Raw genomic sequence first — 17,448 nt, 5'->3', positions numbered from 1 at the left:
TTTTCCAACAAATGATCTGCCCTTCCTCAAAATGAAGAAGTCCCCATCGTGAAGGAACTTTTTGATTTATTCCTTACTGCTAGAATATACATCTTTTTCAAGTCTCTTGATGTCACTGTTTCACTTTTAGCTATTGAATGGAAAGGAAAATACCCCCAAACACTTCTCCAGTGTTTTCTATGTTCATAAACTGATAATAAGTCCTACATTTTCCAGGAACTTCAAACTTTTCAAATGTCATTAAACAAGGAAATGTTTAATTGTAACTGATATTGAATTAATGCCAAATGAATTGATGTGCAGAGTTTTCATCATTAGGAGGATTTGCCATTAAGCCACTAGGTCTTCAATAAGCTGGATTGTAAGTATTCATGTTGCAAAGAGTTTTCACAAGCGTAAAGATAGTTATGAAATTAAAAGAATTAAAGGTAGCTTACATTTGGTTAAGAAAATAATGTATTTGCTTTACAGTTTGTGGCTAGTAGGGAAAAGGCCCTAAGCAGCAAATAAAAGAAGGCCGTGAAAATAAAGTTAAGACCAGGATGTAGTATGGAAAGAATGTATGGTTAAAAAAATAACTAATAAAATAAAGGGCTGTAGTAACAAAAAAAAAGAAAAACTGTCATAAAAGAAACAAGGGCAAACCTTCCCAAGGTTCCATTGGTAAGCAAGGAATGGGGAGAAGAGAGGAAAGGAAGACTTTGGAGGAAGGAAAGTAGTTAGAATAAGCTGCTTCAGACACGTTTTTTGTTAAGGGTAGCAAGTTAGCTGAAGGGTATAAAGAGAGCCATGAATCTGATGGTACCTTGTCAGACCAAACCTGAGCATGCTGACTCATGCCAGGATGACACTGAGTTCCTTAGGTCTGGCCTAGTTGTAAGAATACTGATCAGATGATTATGAATGCTTTGATACTGTACTGGGTGCAGTGATGACTTATTTTTAGGCTGTTAGGCATGTTTAGAACAATTGTATACAATAATATTTGGCCTTTAGAGTTAATATAGGAATTTAAGGTGAAATTATTATCTGGTGGTCTTCCATATTAATTTCAAATATTATTAATAATTCCAACAAGAAGGTAATCAATGTATTAAGTTCTTTAACCTGCCAAACAGAAAAATTGCTCCTGTGAAACCACAACAGCAGCTCAGCTTCTCACAGATGCAGATGCCCACCTCAACATGGGAAATTCAGCACTTTGCTGAGATCATTTAAATATTACAAACATTAAACCACAGCTTCTACAAAACAAGTCCAGGTACTTTCACTAAATACCAGCTCTAAGCCTTATTCTCCCTGATCCTGTGTCTGGTAGGGGCTAACTTGGCCCTGTGCAACTAAGACCAACTTTGGCAAGATCATAGAATATCAGGATTGGAAGGGACCTCAGGAGGTCATCTAGTCCAACCCCCTGCTCAAAGCAGGACAAATCTCCAATTTTTGCCCCACATCCCTAAATGGCCCCCTCAAGGTTTGAACTCACAACCCTGGATTTAGCAGGCCAATACTCAAACCACTGAGCTATCCCTCCCCCCTAGATCTTCAGCTGGTATGGTTTGGTGAAGTTTTGTTGACTTCAGTAGCTCAATTAAGTTACACCAGCTAGAAATCCAGCCCTTCATCTCTTATTGTCATTTCAATTCTTGTTAAAAAATTCTGAACAAATAGGTTGTTGAAGGAGACTGTGAACATTCCAGAGAATGGCTTCAAAAACATTTAGACTGGACAACTGTCAACTATTGGAAATGGGCAACGTCCACCTTAATTGAATTAGCCTCATTAGCACTGACCCCCCACTTGGTAAGGCAACTCCCATCTTTTCATGTGCTGTAATATTTATACTGCTTTCTGTGTTTTGCACTCCATGCATCTGATGAAGTGGGTTTTAGCCCACAAAAGCTTATGCCCAAATAAATTTGTTAGTCTCTAAGGTGCCATGAGGAATCCTCGTTGTTTTTGCTGATACAGACTAATACGGCTACCACTCTGAAACCTGCGCTAAGCTTGACACTCTTGGTCGTGAGCTACTCCAGGCAGGGGGGAGTGACAGTGCCAAATTTAAGCACTTCATTTGTTTATCTCAAGCTGTAGAGACTCATGATGTTAGCTTTGGAGGCCCCCAGTTCAATCCGTGGTCATAGCCAAGATTGCAGTTGCTATAAAATAGAAGCTGATCTGGGATTCAAACTGCTGTGAGCCTGAACCAGCTTTCTCCATTCAGGGAAAGTATGTAACCCACTGCTGAGTGTGAGTGACAGGTACCCCTGTGTGCCCCACCCACAGAGCATGTGAGTGTGTAACAGCTGCCAGCTAGGGAGTTATTTCTCTGACTCAGGCTTTTAACTCTAGACATCCCCAGCTCAATCCCCAGGCACCAAGATGGTGAGTCTCACTATTATGAATGCTTGTCTTCCTCTCCCATTCCTCTTTTGTCTCTGTATGAGCCTCATTTATTGTATTTTGTTTGATTTTACACTATAAGCTTTTTGGGGCAAATTGTATTTTTCCATAAAACATCCCGTGCACAAACAACACTATATTTTTTACAAAGTATTTATTAATATTTACACTAATGGCCTCTGAAATCAACTCTTATCAACCCAGATGGGAATGACAGTCATTCAGTATGGTGCGAGTGGTCTGGTTGGCTGGAGAAGATTCCAGTTTGGGGTGTCTGCCCTGCTTCTTGACAGTTTGCTGTTTGTTTTATCACCTGAAACTGCAGCCCCTCAGTCTGAAGGGTAACACAGCAAATTGAAGGGGTTGTGATTTCTCTTTGTCTTTGGAACATCCCAGGGTATGTGTCTCATGGATGCTGTGATCCTCCTGTGTTGTTCACCAGGCTTCAGCTAAGCAGCTCTCTTCCCACAAATACAGCGATATTCTTGTGTACAGTTATAGGAGGTGGCTTCTCCTGCATTCAGAAGTACACAGGACTCTCCAGGCTCTTGCTTCTTTACTTGGAACCTGGGGTGGAAAGCTACATTTAACACTCAGCCATGCCATTTTTGTAAAATCACAAACAGTGTCATTGCATTTGGCTGCCTAAATATTGGGGTTAACTTGCCTTACCTATTAATTTCACTTCTCAGAATAACATGTCCTGCAAGCTCAGCTATGAAAAGCATTTCTTTGTGATTTGGAATGTTTTTGGCTCGAGATTGTTAATTTAGCTGAGGTGGCCTCTTGTTTTAAATTTACTGCAGTTGCTGTATAATTTAATGTTCAGGGGTAGGAGGGTAGTCTCTTCCTTTCCTCATTAAGTGTAATGGTGGCATCACCCTTATCAATGTTTTAACTTTGAAATATCCCATTTAGAATATTTGTGAATGTCTATATTAATATGTAGTTCTGACAGTTACAGCTACCACTGCTAATGTTGTACAATTGTTTTATTATATTTATTCATTTAGATTTAAAAAAGTCAAACAGCACCACTCCTTCCTGTGAGAATTTGTAAGAGTAAAAAATACACAATAATTCTACAAGTTCAGTAGCAATGCCAGACTGCAAATTCTGTAAGAAATGCACAAGGATGTAAAACACAAGTGAACAACTTCTAGATCTGCCAGAGACTTACAGGTCAGTGGAATGAGCTGTGCCATCCTCCCACATCCAGCTTGTAGCAGCTCCCTTCCGTAATAGTCCAATCCAGTGAAAACACGCCCATCTGTTTATGAAATCCTGTTTGGGAACAAGACTAAAGCATTTACATGGTAGGCGTATGGATACCAGGGATGAGAATGAGGTTAATGTGTCCCAGTCGGGACCAGTGTGTTGTAATGCCCATACATTGGCCAATCACACTCCATTTTTTCCAGAAAAGTCAGCCATAGATTTTATGGAGCTTTTTGCACCTGTCCCTCACGGGAAGCATCACAGCTACCGTCCTGGCTGAGAAGAACTGATAGGATACCCTGGAGAACAAGTCAACACAATTGTCTCATCAGCCAAGGGTATCACTAATGAGACATGAGGAGTTCTCTTCCCAAGCAGCAGAAATCCTAACCCAACAGCATATCCAGCCTCTGTTAAAGAGAGACAAAGCTTGATTTTATTTTCAGATAGGTTTCATTTCATTGACTTCAATGGAGGAAGTCGTGATTCACGATGGAGTGAGAGGAGACTCAGACCCTAGGAATGGACTCTGTCCCTTCCTCATATTATGTAGAGCACTAATCTCTTTAATCACTCTTGAAGTCAGTGATAAAATTTGCATTCACTCTTTCTCTGGTGCCCAAAATCTGCCCAGTCTCCCTTGGGGACACAGTTCTGAATAGAACACAAACAGTTTAGAAAGTCATTTACCCTGCCAGTGTTATTTTTCATTTAATACCCATATCCCACTTCCCCACCAGATAGATATTGGGCAGGTGTAGTTTGGAAAATATAGGAAAATAAGGCAAAGGGTAAATTCCCTACCAGTTCTTCCTTGTTCTCTATCCTCAGCAGTCTAGACCCATGAGACAAGCAGTATTTTTTACTCTTGTGCCAGGAGCTCCTTTCACTAGTAAAATGGTAACACTTCCCTCTATGCTGTATCCAGCCCTCAGGGCAAGAGCTGCATTTATCTACTGGAAAAAGAGAGCAATATAGACCCGTTATAGTTCTGCATTGATGGGTGCAACGCAGTTTGATACTGAATGTCACCATGTATTCGCTAGTGTGTATATTTGTCACGGGGAATGTAGTGTTTGTCTTGCCAGTTAGGATGAAGCTGATGTTGGTGACCCCAAAATAACCTGGGATACGGGATACTTGGGTCAAGGCCCTTTTCTGATTCAGGCAGAAAAGGGACTTAACCCTGGTTCTCCCTCATCCCTCAACACCAGGCTATCGCCTACTCTGGAGCTTCTCTGTTTTTTCACGGAAAACTTTGAAAGGTCTCAGTTTTATCCCAACATGAAATGGGAAAATTTTGAATTCTCAAAAGTGCTCATGGGACAGGAAACCTGTTTCCCAGCCAGCTCCATTCAGATCACAATGAACAAGAAAGGTAATGAGAGCACTAGTGGAGAGAGGAAGCAATCCTCACGATGGCAATGATGATGATGTTGACTGGAATGAAAACCTGATAACCAAGCTAGCGCAGAGTCGGTGCTGTGAGAGGGAAGTGCAGGAGGATCTCTCTGTGCAGCAGCCTATTTGTCTGTTGCATTTGTCAAAATCCCTTTGTTTATCAGTGTCTTTCCCTTGTACCATTGAGAGATGTAAGTTGGGAAGGAGCTGCCCAGGTTTCTCTACTTTGAAGCTAGTGAGCCAGGGATCATTGATTATGTCCACTATTAAGGACACCATATTTTTGCTCAGATTTGTTTGTTGCTTTCCATGTAATTAATACTTAGATGAGGCCCTTGTACACTGTGTGCACAGGGACAGAAGTACCCTTTTTTGTTAATAAGAACAAGGAGAGCTGAATTCTGATTAAGCAACAATATTACCATAAAGGATATAACAGAAGAGTGAGCTCTGATCGATACCTTTCTTATTCAGAACATTTGAGAGTTCTGTGTTATTGGCTTGGAGTTCGTCTCTTTGCTGCATGCAGTTTTTCAGAGTTTCCTGCAATTGAGTGAAGTTTTTCAGAATAGCCTGTTTCTGGACAAGTTCCTCATTCTGTCTTCTCACTTGATGGGAAGCCTGGAGAACTTAAATCCACATCCCAAGAAATCAGTTAAAACAAAATGAAATACACTTATATAAATCATTTGCCTTTTGCATTATAAGGATGCTAACAGCAATTGTGACAGTTGTCATCATGGCTTACACACTGGGGATTGAACTGGAGACCTTCTGAGCTAAAAGCATGAACTCCTACAGCTTGAGTTAAAGACTTTGTCTACCCTGGAGGGATAGGTCAACGTAGCTACGGTAGTCAGGAGTGTGAAAAAAACATTCTACTAAATGATATAGTTTCGCCAACTTACCCCCCTGCACAGATACAGCTATGTAAATGGAAGAATGCTACGTAGCTACCATCATTTCAGGGTGGGGGTGGGTGTTTCTATTCCAATGGAAAAACTCCTTCCATCGGAATAGGTCACGTATACGCTTTGGGGTTATGCCAGCTAAGCTATGGTAATTTAGCTATGCTGGTACAGTGTCCATAGCATAGACATATCCAAAGACAGAAAGGTCAGTAGTCATGGGCTGTAACAAGTCATATCCTCTGTGGATTAGCACACAGGGGGACATGTAACCCATGCTCATTAGTGGGTTACAAAATATGGAATTTCAGTTCTATTCTGATGTTAAAGGAATTAAGGAATTGCTGTAACACTGCTTTTACAAAACAATCTCCATGGGTTTAAAATCTGACTAACAGAATATGTGCCAAAGAGGTTTTTGTCAAAATGTCATTTTTGTTTAAATTTCCTGGCTAGCTATTCTCATAATTTACACTGATGTAAGTGAGAACAGAATGAAGGCCCCTTTTTCTTTTGGACTGACAAACTAAGCAAAATTGAAAAATCAGGACAGAAAATATGGAGCCACGCAGTTCTGTATCACAATTAGAGCTGAATGAATCATAATTTCTTTGGTTTGGAGCTGAAATATCTGGAACAAAAATTGATTACTTTCGAACCAAAACTTATTTTTTTCAGTTTTTCTCGCCAAAAAAAACCCCAACAAAATTAATTTCAGATCTAAAAGCAGCCAAAATAAAATGAAAAAACTGAAACAAAACAAAAAACTGGGGGGTTGTGTTTCACTTCATTTTTGGGATATTTTTCAATCCACAATATTTTTTCCATTCTCCGTTTAATTTTGTTTTCAAGTATTTTTCATACTTTCATTCTCAAACCATTGAAATAAACCATTTCACTTTTTTAAAAAAAATAATTGTTTTTGCCCAAAAATATTCAACAAATTCGATCCGAATACATGAATAGTTTCAGTGCATGGGAAAATGCATTTTTGGGCAAATAAAATATTCATTGGAAAAAAAAATTCCCCCAGTCCTAGTTATGATGCCATTTCCAACCACATTTAAACAGTAGTCAGAGTTTCAAATCAACTTTAGTCTTAACTCAGAAAGACTCTTAGGACCACCCCGCTCCCTAGGCTTCAGAGCTGGATGTGCAGCAAGAGACGCAACTTCGAAGTGCTGTCTATACGGGTATTTGTAGAGCACTAGTGCAAGCCCTGCTAGCCACAGTTTGTTGACCTGGGCTGAAAGGCTCCTGCTTGTTCCAAACTGTTGTGTAGACGCACCCTTAAAGGCATCTCAACTTCTCACGCTTCACTGGTAAAATTCAAATCACAGCTCAGCAGGCTACAGGTTCTGAATACCAGTTGTTTTTCACAAAGTAATGCAAACTATAACAGTGGCTCACTTATGCATTTACACATATCACTCAAATGCTTATTGGAAGATCTCTTCTCAACGTTATAATGGTTCAGATCACGTTTTGTTGCCTTCTTGGCAAATACTTACCCATGGCACCCAAAACCCCTGCAGTTACTAGCAAAGCCAGGCAGAGGAGCCCCAGAATCACTGTAATGAGCCATGGTGAAGATGGAGAAGGAGACTCTAACAGAAATAAGAGAGAAAATGAAAGCAAACATGGCTAGATCTCTGGGATCAGATCAGAGCTCTCAGCCACACCAGTCTACCAAAGTCAGAACCCACCTCTCTGGAGCTAAACCAATCCAATCATAATAGCTATTGAATATGTGCTCAATAAAATCTTGTGTGAATTGAGAAGACGTGGAGAAAACAGTCACTCCTGGTGAAGTCCAGATCTGTCACATCCCAATTTCTGCCCAGACATTGGCCCAGTGTGGTCCTAAGCGAGCTCCCATTAACATGCCATTTCCGGCCACAGTAGACAAAATTCTAATTTTATTATTCCTTAGACATGAGGCCATGGGCAGTGACTACACCAGGAGGAGGATGTTTGACTATGAACACTCTAATAAAAGAAAGTAAGGAACCAGAAGCGCATAGTGCATAATACCTTTGCTCTCTGCACTTGTAGGTCTTTGTTGCCTCTGCTGCTTTGAAGGAGCGTGAAACTTCAGATCAGAGTAGGTTATTTCCTGCTCACTGGTTTCTGGATGGAAAGACAGCTCTAAGAAATTGTCATCACAGTAGGTGGGACATTAACTTCACAGCTGTTAAGGCTAGAAGACACCATTATGAGCATCAGGTCTGAGTTCCTGCATAATGTAACACAGGCCATAGAACCTCACCCTGTAATTCCTGTTTTCAAGACCAATAACTTGTGGTTGAATTGGGACATATCTTTTAGAAAGAGAGTAAAACTTCATTTAAAGACTCCAAATGGTGGAGAATTATCACATTCCTTGGTAATCTATTCAACTGGTTAATTACACACATTGTTCAAAATTTGTGTCAGATTTCCAGTTTGACCTTTATCAGTCATCCAATTAGGAAGCAGAAACAATAGCATGTGACTTAGGTGACCGATCACATTGATCCAATAGTGAAGTATGAACAGTGAATTCTTGAAGCAGTGGCCACTGCAAATAGTTGACAGCCTACTCAAAGGTTGGAACATAAACTTCTCACTGAATAATTTCATATAGAAACCCACTTTTTAAAAATTGAAGCCTGTTCTCAGATGAGTCATAAATAGAACAAGGGGTGAATTCTCTGAGAGTCAGATTCTTCAATTGTGACTCATGTTGAGTTGTATCTTATTCTGTGACTATGAATAAGGAAAGGAATCAGAATCTGGCCTTGATGTTTTTTTTCCCTGCAGTAATGGCCTAGTAAGACTGAGTAAAATTTAGTAAGGACATATGCATTTGGCCCAAAGGAGGTAACCAGTTAGAATATGGGGATGGACAGAAAGCACATTGTAAGGTAGTGAGTACAACACTTGTTTCTTATTATTTTCTGCTATCTTCAAAAAAACCTGACCTTTTGAAACTACACCCTGAGGAGAGGGCCATTGACTGGGAATTACCTGTTCTCAGAAACTGCAGATCAAAGACGTGAGCTGTACAAAGTAACCGTTGAACTATCCATTTGGGTGTCTGGCTTCTGATCATAAAAACTGACATGAACTCGGGACCAAGAGTTTGAAAGACTCACCCTACCACAGCCCTGTGTTGGAGCTGGGGGTGACCTTAGGTAAGCTTTTAGCATGCATATAGGTTCTTGTATTGTTTTAAAATATGTTTTCTCTTTAATGCTTTTTCCCTAAGAATAAATACAGTTTGCTTTCTGAAGGTTGGTTGGTAACTGGAATACACTGTAATAGCCCTTGGAAAAGAGTTAACTGCAGGAGCTGGTCCCCAATCAGACCTGCTGAGAAATTGCAATGACGTGCAGAGAACTGCAAGCCTAAACCCCCAGAAGGCGAGATGTGGGTCTCTGCTTCAAGAGATGTGGCAGCTGGGAAGCCGAAATCTTCAGTGGGTGCCCTCAAGGAAGAGCTGGAGGGGGGTCAAAGATGTAGTTAAGCCTGGAACTGTGTCAGTGCTTATCCTCAGGTCCAAGAGACCTTTCTCATGAGTGATGGCTCCAAAGCTTTGCTGACTGGCAGAAAGATTCCATGGTGAGCCTGCAGGCCACCGAAGTTCTGGGAAACCTGAACAGGGAACTCAAAATGAAAAATATTTGCTCACAGACCAATCCACCCAGGTGCCTTCTCTTACAGATCAACTGGGGTCAGCTGACCAGTCACAAGTGAACTAGCCTCTTCCCTCATAAATGGCCAGTACCATCCAGTGACAGAAGGGTTTCTTACTTCACAATCAAATAACTGTGTTCCAGGGCTTTGTAGGCACAAAGCCATCTCCTTCCCATACCTAGAAGACTATGCATTTCTGGGGGCTCCTTCATATCACAAAGACTGGCACAAAACTAACAACATAGTTCTACTGACATTTGAGAAAAAAACTCTAACACAGATTCTTGATATATAATGTTAGGGTTTGTGGGATAAAGTTCAAGAGGGAGATTTGAGTAGGGATAAAAGCATAATGTTAGACATAGATTCAGGAGATTATAAATATACAGTACCTGTGACCCTGGTGTGCTTTGTTCTTTGTTTTCTCTTCTGCTCTGCAGGTGTATGAAATCTGAGGTCCACATAGGTCACTGACTGCTCACTCATTTCTGGTGGGTTATGGGATAGAAATTCCAGAGATGGGGTTAGTGAACTGAGGTGAACATTAGGATTTGTACCTCAGTGAAATGAGCTTTTAGAGCCAGTAAGAGCATCAACATAAACAGGGGAAATGTAACAGGACAGTCTGCTCAGTGGCTCAGTACGGGTACTCCTGCGTTGCTCTCGGACACCTAACTCCCACAAGAAACATATTCTACCATTTATGGCTAGCTAGGCCACTCCATCTCATCCCAGTGGGTGATGATTTGGCCTCACATATACACACTTTTGTCACCTCCTGGCTGGGCTAGCAATGCTCTGTAGCTGAGCATGAAGCCATCACTTCAGGACACTCCAAGTACTAGAGAATGATGCAGAATGTCTCCTCAACAACACAGGCTGCGGCAAGCACAGTATTCTTGCCAGCAAGTTAAGGAAGTATGGGCTGGATGAATGCACTATAAGGTGGATAGAAAGTTGGCTAGATTGTCGGGCTCAACGGGTAGTGATCAATGGCTCCATGTCTAGTTGGCAGCCGGTGTCAAGTGGAGTGCCCCAGGGGTCGGTCCTGGGGCCGGTTTTGTTCAATATCTTCATAAATGATCTGGAGGATGATGTGGATTGCACTCTCAGCAAATTTGCGGATGATACTAAACTAGGAGGAGTGGTAGATACGCTGGAGGGGAGGGATAGGATACAGAGGGACCTAGACAAATTGGAGGATTGAGCCAAAAGAAATCTGATGAGGTTCAATAAGGATAAGTGCAGGGTCCTGCACTTAGGACGGAAGAACCCAATGCACCGCTACAGACTAGGGACCGAATGGCTAGGCAGCAGTTCTGCGGAAAAGGACCTAGGGGTGACAGTGGACGAGAAGCTGGATTTGAGTCAGCAGTGTGCCCTTGTTGCCAAGAAGGCCAATGGCATTTTGGGATGTATAAGTAGGGGCATAGCGAGCAGATCGAGGGACGTGATCGTCCCCCTCTATTCGACATTGGTGAGGCCTCATCTGGAGTACTGTGTCCAGTTTTGGGCCCCACACTACAAGAAGGATGTGGATAAATTGGAAAGAGTCCAGCGAAGGGCAACAAAAATGATTAGGGGTCTAGAACACATGACTTATGAGGAGAGGCTGAGGGAACAGGGATTATTTAGTCTGCAGAAGAGAAGAATGAGGGGGGATTTGATAGCTGCTTTCAACTACCTGAGAAGTGGTTCCAGAGAGGATGGTTCTAGACTATTCTCAGTGATAGAAGATGACAGGACAAGGAGTAATGGTCTCAAGTTGCAGTGGGGGAGGTTTAAGTTGGATATTAGGAAAAACTTTTTCACTGGGAGGGTGGTGAAACACTGGAATGCGTTACCTAGGGAGGTGGTGGAATCTCCTTCCTTAGAAGTTTCTAAGGTCAGGCTTGACAAAGCCCTGGCTGGGATGATTTAATTGGGGATTGGTCCTGCTTTTGAGCAGGGGGTTGGACTAGATGATCTCCTGAGGTCCCTTCCAACCCTGATATTCTATGATTCTATGATTCTAAGCACCTCACATCAGTCCTCCACTCACTGTACTGGCTCCCTATAGAATGCCAGGTCAAATTAAAGATCTCAGTCCCAATCTTCATGGTGCTCAATGCCTGGCCCCACAATACCAAAGAGATTTCCTAAAGCTCCAGAATCAGGCCATGTGACCAACAACGCCGCTTCTTTGGCACAATGGAACTTTCTATCACAAGGACAAAACTCGTCTATACAGGAGACAGAGCTTTTTTGGGGCCAGTTCTGGATCATGGAGCAAGCTTCCACAGGAACTAAGAACCACCTCAAATATCACCACCTTCTGCTCAGAGTGCAAGGCGTACTTCTCAGACTTTGCTTTTGATAGCATAAACATATAACATAGAGTACATATAATTTATTTTAAAGGAAAACAACCCCCCCCAACTTCACTTTTCACACAGTTTCCCCCAGGGCAGGGGAGACGAAAGAACAAACTGTATGTGACAGATGTTAGTCACCTCCCTTAGTGTACCACTGAAAGGTACTGAGATATATGGTGATGAGGGTTGCATAAGAACATGTAAAGAATAGAGCACGTTATCTCCTTCTGATACTGGTAACTATGGCACAATGGCCTGTATTTATGAAAAAATGTAAAATATTATAGAATGATGCATGCCCTACCTAGTTACAGATGCAATTTAGTTTCCATTAGAAGGTCAATTTTGGGGCTCCACATAAATCACCAAAAAGGCAACTTTGACTTAAAATTGATAGGAGACAACTTGGTCCAAGGTAAAAATTTTCTGCAAAATTTGAATTAATTTGGAACGACTTGTTTGTCAGATTTCTAACCTAAAAATATTGCTTTTCATTACAGTTCAAATATTCTTGTAGACCTTTTCTTTTTGCCATGTAATTAAAATAAATAAATAAATACAATTTAATTTACTAGACTCCCCTAGAGATCCAATGACTGCTGGTGATTGCTGCTCATTTTAAAAAAAAACAGTTGTTAGCCCCTCTATAGGTGGGAGGGATAGCTCAGTGGTTTGAGTACTGGCCTGCTAAACCCAGTGTTGTGAGTTCAATCCTCGAGTGGGCCATTTAGGGATCAGGGTAAAAATTGGGGATTGGTCCTGCTTTGAGCAGGGGGTTGGATTAGATGACCTCCTGAAGTCCCTTCCAACCTTGATATTCTATGATTCTTTGCAAAGGGAAAGCTCACAATGAAACCTGATTACTGAGGACCTTTGTCAATGAGGGAAAAGAAATTTTCCACTGGAAGTCACACAAAGAGAAATGCTAAATTCCCTGAAGCTTCCTAATAGAGCTAGCTGAAAATTTTCCATCATAACTTTTTTGCAATGGAAAATTGGGGTTTTGACTGAACATAAACATTTGAGGAAAGGATCTGCTTTCCTTTTTTTTTTTTTTTAAGGAAGAAAATTCAAAATCCAATCCTCAAAATTTTCATCCATGCACAGAAAATTTGGGCAAAAAACTGACAAAACACAAAACCACTAGTGCAATTAAACATTTTCAGACAAAAACTAAAAATGTTAAGTTTTTCGATTAATAGTCAAAACTTTCCACGGAAAAAATCCCACTTTCCAAACTGATCTATTTTGGGGGTTTTCTCCTCTTTTGCAGAACTCTGTGGGGGAATGTCCCCTCCCAATTCTACACATAAGCTTCTTGTTCTGGCCCATTCTCCCCTTCCACTCATCACTTCAGCACTGGATCTCTGATACCTATAGGAAGGAAGACTTGCTCCTTGCATGTGGGAGGGAATGTGAACATGGGAAGGGAATCTGAAGAAATCAGGAGGAACTGGTGAGGAGCGAAATCAAAACAGCACTCCCCATTCCTGTGGTCCTAGTGATATCTGAGATCTGTAGCACAGAAGAACACCCAAGAAACCTTCTGAAAATCACTGGATCCACTTTCAAGCTTCTGCATTTCCTGGGGTTCCTGTGTATGATGTTTGTTTTATTTGAGGTTAGTTTAATTCTAATGTTCTTGGAAGGCTATCTTCATACCATGTCCCTGCAACTTTAACTTCACCTTAACAAAATTCTTGTGTGAAACTGAATATACTTTGGTTACCTCCATATCTTACTCAAAGGATGTTGAAGAGCAAGCAACTAAAACACTTTTTTATTTTTATTGGAAAAGGCAAACTACATGTTTTAATCCCCATATTTTGCTCTACAAATCCTTGTGCATCTTCGTGGAATGTTAGAGAAACTACTTATAGCTTGACTGGTGTCAGAAGAAGCCAGGAAGAAACAGTTACAGGGAGATGACAAGTACAGTCATGGTACTGTATAATCAGAAGACAGCCTTCTAACTCTCTAGAACACACTGTGTCTTCTCCATAAAATACTTTGTGTAAATTTGAGATCTTCTAAATCCATGAAAATATCCACTAATTAAAGGAAATTCAGATAAAATTCAACAAAAGACATCCATCATTTAATCAAATCATATCTGATCTATCTACAGTATTTAAGTTTCCATCATTATGGTATGGTTAAGGAGTGGAAGAACTGACGGATGAGGAAAGATTAAGGGTTTGATGTAAGAACTGCAGAAATACCCTAGCTCCCAGGGAAGTCAATGGAAGTTGTGTGTGGTTTAACAATCACTAAGGGGCCTATCACCATTGAGAAAAGAACAGAAGTAAAATCACTAGAGATGGCATAGATGCTACTTAAACAATAACAGAGTCTCAGAGAATACACATACCATTAAACGAAAAAAGAACCAGAAAGGCAAGGAATAAGTAATATGGCTACATGGTAGGATTCTACAGGCAATTCAAGCCAAAGAGAGCTACTTCAAAATTTGGAAATCTGGCTCTACTGAAGGCAATAAAGAGGATCATAAATTACATCAGGCAATAAGTAAGAAGAGAATTAGAAGAATCAAAATGCATTTGGGAAAGCAAATAGCTAAAGGTGTAAAAACAAACAAGAGATTCTTTAAGTCTAGCAGAAGCAGGAAGCCTATAAAATAATCTGTCGGTCTGATGAATAATGAGCAGTTATAGGGAGCGATTAAGAATGAGAAATGATTTCTTTGCATCAGTTTTCACCACAGAGGATGTTGGGGAGATTCCTACCCTGATCTGCCATTTTCTGGCAACAGAGATTGAACTGTGGGAAGAAGAGGTGCTGGAGCCATGTAATTATTTATAAATCAGTAAGTCACCAGGCCCAGATGGTACATCTCAGAGTTCTGAAAGAGCCCAAGTAGGAGTTAGCTGAACAGCTGCTAAGAAAAATATGCCATCTCTCATTAAAAACAGAGAATTTGAGGGTAGCAAATGTTGTACCTGTATTTGAAAAAGGCTTTCGGGGAGATCCGGGAAAATATAGATCAGCAAGCCTTATATCTGTACCTGGTAAATTGGTTGTAAAGATATTTAAAACAATAACAAAACACCTGGAAGATCATGATCTGATAGGATCTAACCAGCACAGATTCTGCAAAGGAAAATCATGTCTCATGAATCTTTTAGAATTCTTTAAACATGTCAGTAAGGTAGTAGATAAATGAAAACCAGCTGGCATAACTTATTTAGACTTTAAAAAGGCCTTTGAGAAGGTCCTGTACAAGAGGCTAAGGCGGCATGGGGTGAGAGGCACAGTGTAGGTCATGGATCAAAAACTGGGTGCAAGGCAGAAAGCAGAGTAGAAGTAAATGGTCACTTTTCATCACAGAAAAAGGTTAACATTGGGGGCCTCAAGGTTTCCTACAAGATCCCATGTTGTATAATGTGGCTTTAGTCAGTTAAAACCTGAGTAATTTAAAACTGGACTGGACAAAGCCTTGTAAGGTAGACTACAGAGAATGGTTCTTCACTGAAGGGTGACAGATAAGACATCCTAATGCTATGTCTTTCCATCTCCCTTTTCTATATGGCATTAAACAATGCTCATTCAGAATAATTATTTACAGAGATCCTTTGCAGTTGGTCCCTAAGAGGCACCAGGTGGAGGGTATGAAACAAAAATCTGCATCCCCAGTTGTCCGTTGCATATAAATTGCATAGAATTGTAGCGTTAGTAGCCAGTGTTGTGAATTGCAGATAACCTTCATCGCCTGCTGACTTCATAGGGATTTCAGAGTAGATTAAGGGTCATTCAGCACCTCCCAGAATCCAGTCACTAGTATTCACAGTTGTGTAATCTTTTAGAATTTGATTTAAAGCATATTTAATGGCCATGCTAGAGTTCAGTGAATCATAGACTGATAGACATTTGAGGTGTAAAAGACACCACAATCTAGCTGTAATTCATTTAGGGTAATATTTTCAAAAGTGTCTTTGTCATTGAAAGTCAATGAAAGTTAGGCTCCTAGATGCCTAAGTGACATTGAGTATTGAACTTAGACTCCTGAAGTAACTTATGACCAGATTTTCAAAAGGTATGTAGGCACCTAAACAAGTAGATAGGCACCTAATTAGATTTTGAAAAGCACCCAGGTACGTAATTCTCATGGGAGTTAGGTGCCTAGGTGCTTTTCAAAATCCTATTAGATGCCTATCTATTTGTATAATTGCCTTTGGAAAAATGTTACCCCTAGTCCATTCCTTTGACCAGTATAAGATTGTCTCTATGGTAGGAGAGGTAGGATTGAAATTAAATTAATAGAAAGAAAGAAAGAAAGAAAGAAAGAAAGAAAGAAAGAAAGAAAGAAAGAAAGAAAGAAAGAAAGAAAGAAAGAAAGAAACCATAAGGGCAAAAAAGCAAGTAGTTAAAAAGAAAGTAGGCAAGGGCGAAGAGAGAGCAAAGCCAGACAAAAAGTCAAAGCTTACAAACCCAATGAAAACAAAGAGAGAAACAGAGAAATCTTAGAAAGAAACCAATATTACAGAAGAAAGGAATGCAGGAAAAGAAACATGCCATTTGAACCCTTCCCTCTTTCCCTCCTCTCTAATTAGACTATGTGGGCTACAGGGCAGGGAATTCTCTTTTTCTCTCTGGAATCTTTCCTGCACATTCATGGTTTTATATAAATAATAAGTAGCGATTAACTAGAGCTTGTCTAAACATTTCAAATTTTGACAATTTAAAAATTTTCAAAATTAAAATAAAAGAGGGGTTTTTTTTATTTTTCATATGTCCCCCTCTCCCATTTTTCAATCACGTATAAAGAAGTTTCAATTACATTCAAAATTTTGCAAAACAAAAACAAAACTTTCCACAAAATTATTTGTCTCCCTTTTGGGGACCAGGTCTAATACCTGTAGCTATAGGGCCTGATCCTATAATGTACAATGCACGGAAGGACTGCTGTGATTGCATGGAGCTCCATTAAAATCATCTGGGTTGTGCCAGGGTGCTGCAGCCCACCCATTCATCATACATTGCAGTATCCTAGCCACAGAGTCCAATTCTGCAACATGCTGAGCACTTTCAACTCCCATTGACTTCATCACCTCACAATACTTGATCATATTTCCACGTGCTTTGTCCCATGTTGTTTGATACTGTTTAGCCTCAGTCTGTAAGAGGGGGAAAATGTCACCTCAGACATTAAATAAATACTAGACTACAATTGCAAGACTTCCCAATGCAGTTTGTATTAAACTTTATCCAAGGAAAAAAATAATATAATGTACACACACACACACATATATATATATATATACACACACACACACATCTTTCATTATAGCCACTGCTATTCATCTCCTGAATTACAGGACAGGTAAGAGAGGTAATGTATAGCAATTACCTTAGTGAAAAGGAAAGCCCCTGGAGGAAAGCTCGTATTACCTTTGTTTGTGTTGGAAGGTTTACAGGTCGGGCTTTAAATCTTGTACTTGCCTTATCTTTGGCCACAGAGAGAGAGA

General features: G+C 40.4%; 1 protein-coding gene across 1 annotated transcript; it reads right to left on the bottom strand.

The window, feature by feature from the left end:
- Positions 1 to 2,852: 2,852 nt before the first annotated feature.
- On the bottom strand, positions 2,853 to 10,094 carry LOC311514523 (natural killer cells antigen CD94-like; the record flags this gene model as incomplete). Its single annotated transcript, XM_084617083.1, has 7 exons — positions 2,853 to 2,970; positions 3,584 to 3,687; positions 4,426 to 4,577; positions 5,484 to 5,651; positions 7,442 to 7,537; positions 7,965 to 8,060; positions 10,001 to 10,094. The coding sequence occupies 7 exons, from the start codon at positions 10,092 to 10,094 to the stop codon at positions 2,853 to 2,855; spliced, it is 828 nt and encodes a 275-aa protein (XP_084473209.1).
- Positions 10,095 to 17,448: the final 7,354 nt, after the last annotated feature.

Source organism: Lepidochelys olivacea (assembly GCF_965140295.1).
Source record: "Lepidochelys olivacea isolate rLepOli2 genome assembly, chromosome: 1".
NCBI lineage: Eukaryota > Metazoa > Chordata > Testudines > Cheloniidae > Lepidochelys > Lepidochelys olivacea.
Note: the sequence above shows the minus strand (reverse complement) of the source record. Positions and strands in the feature narration are given on the sequence as shown.